General features: G+C 44.8%; 1 protein-coding gene across 1 annotated transcript in view; it reads right to left on the reverse strand.

Moving 5' to 3' along the window:
- The window catches only part of DAPK1 (death associated protein kinase 1), a 103408-nt gene extending 93242 nt beyond the window's left edge, over positions 1–10166 (reverse strand). The window contains exon 1 of the mRNA XM_065661990.1: positions 9946–10166. Within this exon, the coding sequence (XP_065518062.1) occupies positions 9946–10007 (62 nt within the window). The 5' untranslated portion in view covers positions 10008–10166. The remainder of the gene's footprint in view (positions 1–9945) is intronic.
- Between the last annotated feature and the right edge of the window lie 2059 nt (positions 10167–12225).

Here is a 12225-nt window from a genome sequence, read left to right on the forward strand (position 1 = left end):
TGTGAAGTAAATACTATCAGAAGGCTCTTTCAAGTAAAAAGCAATGGGAAAAGATGAGACATAAGGAACTAAGCCATCCCCTGATGTGTTTTCCTTTCCCAGGGAATCAACAGCAATTCTGCACAGATGGCCCTGCTCATGAAGATAAGAAAATACTGCCAGACAGATAATACACCTAAAAAGTCCTAGCTCCCGTACTAAAATATCTGAAGTCTATGTAAGCTTAGGGTGTAGGTAAAACCACAACAATGATAACAACAAAAAACCCAAACAAAACAAAGGAAAAGAAAAAAAAAAAAAAAGAGAAAACCCACCAAAATGACAACATACACAGAAAGAAAAATCACAACCCCCCAAACAAACCCACAATCCCTCTCTACAGCCCACCTCCCTCAAGCAAAAGGAAACCAAAACAAACATAACAAAAACCACACACAAAAAGGAACCCACCTCAAAAGATGAAGAAAACACAAGGAGACAAGGTGAAATATCTACTTCTAGGATTACATCTGCATCCCCTTCATTAAAGGTAACAGAAGCAAAGTGCCCCAATAAAGGAATCAAAAGTCAAGAAATAAGGTATCAGAAGAAAAATAAAATTTATTACCATTCAAGACTCCTGTGAACTTTGTTTTCTTAGGAAATAATAAACTGACAGTTTTGTTGATAAAGCTATTGAAAGTGCTGAGTTCTTGGCCACAAAGCTGTCAGATCCAAGTATAATACCCACTAATACTATTTCCCTTTAAAGGAAAAAGGGAAATAAAAAACACAGGGAAAAAAACTCAGATCCCTATCTCCATTAAACTTGGCAAAATGATTTAGTTGTAAACCATGCCAGAACAGAATACAATATTATCAATTAACATAAAAATTAACTCCACCTCGTTGTATCTACATAACTAGGCAAAGTAAGCACAATAGCAAGTAACACGCACCACACACAGTACAGACGATTATAAATTTCAAGCATTTGCTTTCTCAGTTTCATTTAGAAATACAGGATTAGTAAGGAACATCTCAGCAATGAAGTCCAACCCTACAATAGTCAATAAGACTAAAAATTTCAGAAAACAAAGAAGAGATGAGAGGCCCCATACTGCTTTCCTATAATCACAAGACAGTTAAAAGCCACCAAATACTCCAGAAAATGAACTCTGTCCCATAAGAGCCACAGCTCCAAAACACCACAGCCTCAACAGACTGTGTGACCTGGGGAAAAAGTCCCATTGCTACCAGTTCCTGTGGCACATGAATAAGTTCTCAAAGTGAACATTTCTACAGGCACACCCATTCAGCACCTCAACTCTTACAATGACTTACTCATACTTGAGAGAAAACAGGAAATGGACCAAAGCCCAGAAGCCAACTTACGTACCAGACTGAAAGTAGGGCTCCTCAAGTAACTTGTGAAAGCTTAGAAACACAGTATGAATTGCTCACAAATGAAGATATAACAGAAATCAAGTATTTCCAGTACACTAGTCCAGTCACAGGCTAACTTAGCATTCTATTTAAGCAAGAAGTGCACAAACAGAATGGTACTGCATGAAGCCATTCTTTTTTCCCTTTCCAAAGGCTCACTCCTCCGTCCAGGTCAGCAGAAAATTCAGTTGAACTGTCTTTCAACCAGGCTGCACACACAGTTATGATGCAAGTTTACACTTACTGTGAAGTCTTCCAAGTTTTGGATATATCCCCTATGTTTCTGACCACCCAGTAAGATATGTTTCTCTTTTAGGTAAGTACGGGCAAGACAATCTAAATCTTCTTAACAAAGAGACTTGCACCTGCAGGCAGGTGGTACTGGGGACTTTACTCTTGCAAAGAGTGGTACATCACTGCACTGCGAGGTCCCTGCTGATGGTGGTCAATGCACGCACATGGTCTGGGCAGCCCTGAAATAATGCTTCCTCCTCAACAGTATTGCCTCTTGAAGCCAAAACTGTCTGTGACATTCGCTTGTGTAATCAGGAGGGAACAAGGGGAAGGAAATAAAATGTAAACCCCAAAAGAATAAGACTGCAGACCATCATGTGGATTACTCAATGTAGTGTTTTACAACAATCCTAACGAAACCATGTGAACTATTTTGGATTTGGGTAAAAGAACATAATACAAGACATTCTCCCCAAAGTCAATGTGTACCACAACCAGAAAAGCACACCAAACTGCAACACACTAAAAATATAATGCCTTTAGTACAAAAGAATAACATCCTTAAGGACTACAGTGTGTCTGGAAACCTTGAAAAGAGAGGGGTAAAACTGATCTAATATATCCACAATGACTGTATTCTTATCAGCTTCTTCCTTCCCCAGGACACTATCATGCAATCCTCTCCTTTAATCCTACAAGCTCAGTCTTGACACAATTTAGCATCCCTGTTCACACTGTCTTCATTTCAAAGAAAAAGTCCCACAAGTTCACTCTCCTGGAGGCAAGCAGCCTCTCAGTTTCCAGCTTGCAGGTTCATCTGTGAACACTCTAAATGTAAACCTAGTTCCTACATTTTCTTTGTTTCCTCAAGCATTTTTGTTCTTCCAGTGTATTTAAAAAACCACATCACTGCAAGCTTTGTGGTGCAAAGCTAAATGTACCAAAGTCTTTAAGTCTTCTCTCTCTAGAAGCTTCTTCCCACAGCTTCAGTGCCTTCACATTTCTTTTTCATTTTAGAACAGAAAAGCAGCAATCTGTTTGAAATGGAGGGACAAGGGCTCTGGGTAACACGTAAAGGAGGATGTAGCAAGGTACTGCACGAGGATATGGGGAGATACCTGGCCCTACAATTCAACTCTTCTGTTAGCCTGTTCTGTAAGTGCACCAAAGCCAACAGGAACATCACCAAACTGACAAAACCACACAAGCTCTACTCTCTCTGTAGCACCCCCTAGGTAATGAGATCTTGGAGTTCAACAGCATTACCTGTATTAGACTGCTTGGCACAGGCCTTAGGAGAATCCAGTTCCCCTAAATTTCACACCATTTATGTGTGAATTTACTCCAAAATTCATTGCATAACAGAGATATACAACAAAATAGCTTAGGCTTGCTTGGAGATCTTTGGGCTCTGTGCAGGCTTCTCTCAGCTTCCACGTAGCTCAGCCATGAACTAGCGATGGTTAAGTAGGATCTACTATACTGCATGGTAAGTCAATGAACACTTTTCAGGTTTGTGATAATCCTCCTTCGTGTCACCTATCTTCCTGCAGTGCTGTCAAAACACAGTTTGAGAGACAACAGCTATTTGAGACACAACTCCTACGCAAGTTACTACCACCCAGGAAATAGAAACTACTGATCCATTGCTTTGACTGGCACCTTTTCCTTGGAATGTGTAATTTTACCAACAAGTTGCATATGTTTGCTAACCAAGCCAGTGAAAAACAGAAGGGCATTAAGCCATTAAGCCCAGCTGTGGGTCTCACAGGAAACATACAATTTCCTACAAAAACTGATACGCTTTTGAATATCTCTGTCAACTGCAACAACCATTTGTCAAGGTTACTCTAGAACTACTGCACCATTCATCATTCTCCTAATTTCTAGCTTAACTTCCTTATTGCTGGTTTATGTTCTTCACCTTTGTGGTAAAGTGAATATCTTCGGCCCTGCCACATATTTAACTCGAGGTGGATTTATGGAGACAATCACAATTCCACACAGGCTGAGACTTCACAGTGCTTTCAGCTGATCTCAGTGTGCACTGCTGCCATAAATCAGATATAAGGTGTTTCTTCCCCCCTCCCCTTTAACGGCACCACCGAATAAAACAAAACAAAACAAACCCCACAAAAACACACACCAGAGGAAAGTGATACTGCTTTCAGCCAATAACAGCACAGACCGAGCTTGACACACAGCTCTCGTGAAAGGATGGCCTCAGCCTCCCTTTCGTAAGCTAAAGGGGCCAGTTTCTGTTTGGTACGCACAGCTCCAGCAGAGGAAATGACATACTGGAACATCTGGAAAGGGAGACAATGGGGAGGAAAAAAGAAATGCCAAACCCCTCCACTCCACAAACCACAGAAGGACAAAAAAGCAATGCACAGAAAGACAGAATGGAAGTTTCAGCACATTCCTATCAAAGAAGCTCCAGTACTGATTGTGCCTCACTAAACCTGTCTAGAAGAGTAATCAAAGATGAGCATTTTTATCCACTTCCTGATGAGTCTAGATTTACAAAGATTTGTGCATTTAAACTGAAGGCACAGAATAATCAGCAAGCTCTAGTTTTAATTACACTTCATTTTAAAAGACCTACAAAGCAGGCATTATTCTCCCCCAGAGTGAGAAATAAACTAAGCAGGAGCAAGCAGTTACACCCAAAAAGCATCGGCACCTCTTGGGTTTTTCACGAAGCGAACCTCTCAGCACATTTTACATGGCAGTAATTGTCATCAGTGACACTGTATGGTGACAGCCTCTTGCAGCCTGTGCAATCAGCAGCTTGCAGGTTATTATGCATTTGTGAAAAGGAGGCATTTTGAGGCACGGCTGGGAGGTAAAGTGACTTGAGACATAAAAGAATAGCTCCTCCCACCACACTTCCCAGTTAAGAGACCTTCTTTTTCAGTACCCACGCAACCACCAGGGCCAAGACTTGCACACAAGCAGAGAATAACCAACTTCTCCTCTGAGAGGTATTAAGGCTAATAACAACATTTACAAGGTTCACAAACAGCACAGAAAGGGTTCTTCACTGTAATCCAAATGTCAAAGTTTTCAACTCAAAACCAAAAAAAGGCACACAAAGACACCAACCAGGTTTCTTGCTCAAACAGTGGCTTGGTGGCTAATGCTTTCAGGGCTGCTTGCAAGGCCTTTGAAAAACTCATAACATCCACTCAGTTTACTGTAATTAATTACATGTTCTACCAGAATTTACACACACATAGCTATAGAAGCAGTGTGTTCCACACTTGCAGTATTTATTGTTGTGTATGTACAAATAACACATGAAACAGTACTGCAGAGGTCTGCATTTTCTGCATATTCAGTACTTAGCCATTTTATCCCCATATGAGAGGGAAGCTTAACACATGCTTCTTAATAGAGCAGTGGAGACGCGATTACAGCAGGAAAATAAAAAAACCAAAACCAGAAATTGGAATTTTCAGTGTATCACTATTAAAAATTTTTTACCTACATGCAATACTTTTAGCCTTACCAGATCATCTTTCACAGTGCTTTTTCCCCTCATATGACTTCCTGATCTGGTAATTCCTATGAAAAAAAGTTACCTTATAACATTATTAAAGATGGTTGGCATGGGTTTCAAATGTGATCATTTTGAAAGGAAGTGTGACCTCAAAGGAATTTCACATCCTATACGTATCACAATGGAGCTTGTGATACAATTTTAGTATGTTGGCTAGTTTAGCAAGATTAGTTTACAATGTCAAGCCTGAAAAGCACTCTGAAGTACAAATTCTAGTTGCCATCCAAGTATTTTTGTTTTCAAGTTTATACTTTTTTGCTGATCTAAAAAGCAGTGTTTTTGAAAACTGGTATGTGAATAACCAAAACCACATACATGCATACACACACACACACATATATATATATATATATGTTCTGCCTACATAGTTCCTGTTTACTACAGAAATCAGTTCCTGGCATCCAGGGGGAGGAAAAAAAGAAAAAAAATAAAACCAAACCACAAAAAACCCCTCTCTTTTCACTCAACACTTAAAAGAAGGTAAAAGAACATTTTTCAGATTGTAAATACACATTTGCATAACTCCCTGTTCTCTCTTATCAGCATCTTCAGCATGTTATCCTTTGCATTTTTCTCTCACAACTGATAAGGTGATTAGATACCTTAGATAGCAGGGTTAGCTTGCTGCTTTTTACTTGAGCATGTCTGCTCAGTGAGCTACCAAGCAGAAACAGATTAGTTTCCAAAACTGCTGAAATTCATCGCAGCTTTTATTCAACAATAAGTTGTAGGTGTTTCCCCGGTGAGTCCAGCAGGTTCAAACAAGCATGAACTTTAAGGGTATGATAACTCCCCCAACTTTTTGAATCAATAAGAATCTAAAACTTGCAAGCCACAGTGCAATGCAAATACCAAATTCCAAAGCTGTATTTCAATAATCTGCATCTCTTTTAGGAAGCACGTGGAAGTTTAAAGGAAAAAAAAAAACCCGAATAGGGTTGTGGGGGTGAAGGAGGAGGGAGCTGCTCGTAAGACCAGGATCTAAATCCCTCCAGTTCACATAAGTAAGACACAGTATGTCATCTATAACATAGCTTTGTTTGGGTATGTCTCTCTATAATTATTTAAGCAATGCTGCATTTCTCTCGGTGTGTAGCAACTCCCAAGTAAGGCTAGTCATAAGAGGATTAAATAAATAAAAAAAAATAGTATTTTGATTAATTTGATCTATTTAAGCTCTTTACGTTCATGCTCACTGTGAGTGAGTCTGCACTTGTGGTGCAGGTTTTAAATACTGATAAACTTGAATTCCTGTCTTTTGGGTGGAATGGAGTAAAAGCACTGCAGCAGCGTGTTTAAAATGCACGGTCACATCACCTGCAACTGCAGGCAGAATTAAAATGAACAGCTTGAGCACATTTCTTGCCTTTTCACAATAATCTCCACCACCCCTTGAAATTTCATGGCTGGATAATACTCAACACATCTGTAGGTAGCCTGCATCTGAACAATGCCAAGTAATAGGTGTCACTCCAGATTTATAAGACAAAAAAGTGTACGCAATGCAACATAACACCGACCAAGAGCAGTGTCTTTGTATACATTCTACACTAAAGACAATATTTGATCCACAAGTCTCACACAAGACTCCCTTGGTACAAAAGCTTAAGACAAACAAACCTGAACATCCACAAATGTGTTAGAAGAAATCACGTACAGGCAAGACAAGTAAGGGTGATCCTGTCAGGATTTACAATCTCGAGTGCCTTTATTTTCCTTTATTCCCCCTAGGCACAAATCAAAATCAACCAAAAGAATGGAATAAAACTCAAACATTTTGGTAGAAGGATGAGAATCATTTATTACTTTTTCTGCAAAAGCACTGTGAAATGCCAGAAAACTAGAAAGCGCATTTTCAGCCCAGGCACATTATCCCTTCTCCTTGTTTCCAACAACTCTAGTTCTTATGCAGTATTCAAACCTCCATTACCAGTTTCAATCAAAAATTCCATTTACACAACCCATTTGCTTTCTCCAAGACACCTTTTTTAGATCACTCTTATTAAAATGATTTTTTTATTCTCACTTCTGTCAGAAGTATTACAAAGTACTAAAGACGGCTAAATAATTTACAAGGGAAAACAGTGAAGATTATTAAAATTTCTGAGTATTTGCATCTTCACTGAGCTTTCTCAGAAGGCAGGTTGGCCTAGAATTTCATGATCCATTCATTCAAACACACCTCTGTCAAGAGAAACTTACCTGCTCATTTATTCACCTTGTTTGTTGCACGACTGCAGCAAAGCAAGATGAAATAAAGGAATTCTTCCTAAGAAGGGGTGGGGAAGGCTGATTTTGCAAAATGGAACCTTTCATCATTGCTTAGCTCAAGTATTAAATCAAGATGTGGGCTCCCAGATGAACAGAAGAAATTTTAAAGTAAAAGGTGTTTTTAATATTCACAGCTTTCCAAGTTTTGAGCCTCAGTGTTGACATTTGCAACCACATTTGTATGCAAAAGTAATGGTGAGAAACCTACGTAACGGGTAAAGGAGGAATAGAAACTCATGGGATTTACAAGGCAGTACTCCAAGCAACCACGGATATTTAAGCTTTAAAAGAAGTTAAAAACACCACTAAAGTAAATCATACAACTATCCTCTTGCAGTTTTATGGCAACACCTCGCAGTGAAATAATTTTTTTTTTTTTTTTAAATGATGCTGAAATGAAAGCTTTGGCCCTTTTAAATAACTGCATTTCACTTTTAACGCAAAATCCCTGTCAAACACTTTGCAATGTTTTACCACCCACTGGCATTTTCTCACAAAAGTAGATAAAATTGATGAGGTTCTTGGTTTTCTTCACTTTTTTTTCAAGGAAGAGACAGAAGAGTTTGAAGTTCTTTAAGATTCTTAAAATAAGTTTAAACTGCATGCCAACCTTATATAGCACTCAGATGAACTAGAACAACCTCAGTACCATAATAACATGTTTATAACAGACCACATTAATATACTGGTTTTTTACTACACTCCTCCTAGTATTCTGCCAACTTGAAAAATACTTTTTTCTTCTGTGTAATATTACTCAGTGTTTGCACTTCCCCATTCTGTAAAAATGAAATGCTTTGTCTTCACTGCCGCGTTCTGGAGCCAACATGTGACTTCCAAAGGGTGTCTGTTTGGAAAAATACCCATGTATTTAAGCATTTCTTATGTGAGTGGCCTAAGGCAATTGCTCTCTTTTATAAATATGTATTGGGGACCTAACATTGCATTTACACTTTCTCTTTAAAATAAATATGAGAGAGGTTACACAAACCCTAACACCACCTAAGCTAGCATACTGACATTGTCTTCTCCCTGAAGAACCTTAAGAAAACAGGGTAATTTCTAGATATGTCTTTATTTTCTTCTGTAAAGTAAACCATGTATTGGTGTCTGTAAGCACAAGCATAGTTTTATTTTTAAGAGTCCAGGCACCTAAAACTAAATTTCAGAACACTTCATGCATTCTTGCCAAGAAGAATGGAAATTAAACCGAAAGATTTTTTGTCCCCTAACAAAATATTTATGCCTCACAACCTAAACTATGGCTTGGCACGATAACATGCCTTTCTAACACGCTATCCAGTAAGTTAATATGACTTCACTGTTGTACTAACGTATTAACACGGACTGTCATTCTAGACATACGAAAAGCCAACCGAGAATACAATGTGAAAGTACGTATTTATCATGCACCTGTACAAGTCACGGCAGAAAACTTGTACATAAGTAGGGTGAAGGTTATTTTAAATACAGTCTAATGAAGTTCCCAATAACATAGGAGTTTTCTGTTTATTTGGTAGGGTTGGGGTTTTTTACGAAACAATGTTGTATTTCTAAGTTCCTGCCTATGCCAGTATCTCCTTTACAACATTTGTTATTACTTGTCCCTTCACTGGAAAGGTACATACAAGCACACACATGATCATCGGCATGTTGTCATGTACACTGCCCTGTGGTAATTAAACACCGATCCTCAGCTTTGAAATTGCCGAGACGAACACTACAAAAGGATTCCGCCATACTGATGTGCTAAAATGCCACTGAATTCCCTCTGAAAGAAGGGGGAAGGAAGATGAAAAGGAGGCTTGCACATAACATAATTCAGGGTTAAACTAACAGTTTTGAAACACGGAAGGCACTGAGAAAACAAGGCATGACTAACAGCATGGACTCAGAGATCACTACACAGCATTCAAGCATCATGGTTCAGGCAGGCAACGCTTTATCTGCAGCACTCTGCTCACATCCCCTCATCCGACTTCCAGCTTAACAGGGATACCCAGAAAGTGATCTCCACCGCACGGAGGAAGAGCAATTTATCTCACTTCTTTAATCGTCTTATCGAAGCAAACCCAACAGATACGGCGCCCGTCGCTACACACACACCACCAACTCCCGTCCTACAAACCCACCACGTTTCCAGCTACGCGCCGGGCGAGCAGCACCCAGCCGTACATCTCGCAGCTGACCCCGCACAGCAGCCCGACGGGCACCAAGCAGAGACGGCACCACCGAAGAACCGCCCGGCTCCAAACCCACATCGGACCTCTACCATAAGCGCAAACGCGCTGTAGCTTGAAACCCCACTCCCCCTTCTCAGAACGGGCACCTCCCGCCAGGACTGAAAGGCGACGCGGGGGCTTTCCAGGCGGCTGGAGCAGCGCCTGCCCTGGCCCCTTCGCGCTCAGCGGCAGCGGCTCCCCCCGCTCAAAGCCGGCAACGGCCGCACCCACCTGCCGAGGTCCTCGCCCGTCTCGTAGTGCTCCTCCAGGTTCTCCTGCCTGAACACCGTCATGGTCGCCGCCTCGCCTTCAGCCCTCCCTGCTCCGCGCCCTCATCACCAGCGCGCCGGAGCCGCCGGGGCCGCCCCGCGCTCAGCTACGCGCCCTGCAGCAGAGCGCAGCGCCGGGTGAGCTCCCCTGCCCGCGGCGGGGCGGTGTCCCTCCCGGCGACGGGGCCGGGGCCGCCCCCCGCCCGCTCCGCCCCGCCCCGCCCCGCCTCGCCTCACCCCGGAGGAAGCGGCACCCGCGGGCCGCAGGACGCTTCCCTGCCCCTGCCGCTGCCCCTGCCGCTGCCCCTGCCCCGGTCGCTGCCCCGGTCCCGGCCCCGGCTCCTGCCGCTGCCCCTGCCCTGGCGGCGGGAGAAGAAAGCGGCGCCCGGAGCCCCGCCCCTCCTCCAGCAGCCGCCCCGCCGCCGGCGCCCGGCTGCATTCCTCCGTGGCTCCGTCGCCGGGTCAGCTGGGATGTGCCGCCGGACCTGCGGCAGCAGCCCCCGGGCATCCCCGTACCCAACCGTACCCTGCCCCGGGCGAGGGCAGGAGGCTGAGCCGGGGGATCCCCTCCCCACCGCCGGGCAGGGACAGCCGGCGCCGGGCCACCCGCCTTCTCCGCCGCCCGCTCCCTTGATCGCCACTCAGCCGCTGCGGCCGCGGCCCCCCGGCCCCTCCGCGCCCCGTGAGGCGGTGCCAGCGTACCGGGCCGGCGCGCCAATGGAGGCCTTCCACCGCCCGCCCCTCGCCGCGGCCTGTGCCCGTGTGCCGCGGGGGGTGGCACGGCCAGGTGCGGCCCGGCCCGGCGCGGCGCGGTGCAGCTCGACCCCGCGGGCGGGCCCGTGGCGCCGTGTGCAGGCCGAGCGCGGCCCCGTCCCCGCCCGGTGCGGCGGCTCCCGGCGCGGCCTTTGTGTGCGCTCTCACCGGCAGCGCCTGCCGCAGCCCCGCGCCTCCCGCCCGGCTCCTGCGTCCCGCTGGGAGGCCGCGCCTCCGCCCCGGGCAGGGTGAAGCGGGGCCGGGGACAGCCGGGAGCCGGCGGCCGCTGCCTTCCGGCCACCAGCGACCTCACCCTGCTCTGCCACGGCCGCGGTCCCCGTAGGGCAGAGCGGGGCGGTGCCGTGGGGGCCCAGGCTCTGCATCCCCTGCGGCAGGGCTCTCCAGGCCCTCCAGCAGCGGCGGAGGAAGAGGTTAGCAGGGCAGCCCCGGGCACGGCTGGCGCGCCTCGGCTCCTCACGGAGGAAGCATGGAGTACCGTGTACAGGTACCCTCTCACCAGCAGGAAACAACAGCGAGCTTCTTTTAATACAAAGTGCATTCAGTTGTCTGTGCGGAATGTGGCACCTCGCATTTGGCATTTGTTAACGTCTCCTGGCTTCCCATGTGCTGCTGCTCAGGTTCAGCGTTCCCAGCACGTGTTGTTTTCTGTGGTGTATTGGTCCCAGGCCAAGCTGTGTTTTCCGAGTTGCTCTTTCCTCTCATCCCTGTTGCTCAGCCTCGAGTGTTCAGCATGACGTCAGGTAACGCAACAGCTTTTAACTTCCATCTGAACTCTTGAGATCTCTCAGGAAAAAATCGCTCATCAAAGGTGAAAAGAAGTTCAGTGCAGTCATACAGTATTACACTTGAGTCAAGAGAGCCTATTTCTTGAGGTACAGCGCAGTAAGAACAGAAGCCCTGAAATTTTCTGAGTGAGTCATGGCATGACCTGGGGCAAGCATCATGAATTTTTGTGCCTCCACTGAAGTCATCTGTAAAATGGAAAGAGGGCATTTGAATGGGTTGTTGGATGTGAAGTTGCATAAAGCCATCTTCAAGGATGGCAGCACTATTGATGGCCCTACGTTCAGAACTATGCACCCACACTATGAGGTTTACAGCCAGGCATGATGCTGGGCCTTGTCTTCAGCCCATCTTCTATGTATTTATCTCTTAATAGGTTTTCAGACTCATGGCTCACACACTTTAGATTGTTGGATTTTCAGCGCAACTCAAAGGTTTTAACAGACACTGGCTACAGGTTCAAAAGTTCTATTTTGTCTTACAGATTCTTCCTTTCCTGGAAATGAGGACAATCACTGGAGCCAGCCCATGAAATCTGAGGCACTCTAACCTCGCTTGATCATAGAATCATAGAATGGTTTGAGTTGGAAGGGACCTGAAAGCTCATCTAGTTCCAACCGCCCTGCCATGGGCAGGGACACCTTCCACCAGACCAGGTGGCTCAAAGCCCCCTCCAACCTGGCCT

The sequence above is a fragment of the Lathamus discolor genome, chromosome Z (genome assembly GCF_037157495.1).
Source record: "Lathamus discolor isolate bLatDis1 chromosome Z, bLatDis1.hap1, whole genome shotgun sequence".
NCBI lineage: Eukaryota > Metazoa > Chordata > Aves > Psittaciformes > Psittacidae > Lathamus > Lathamus discolor.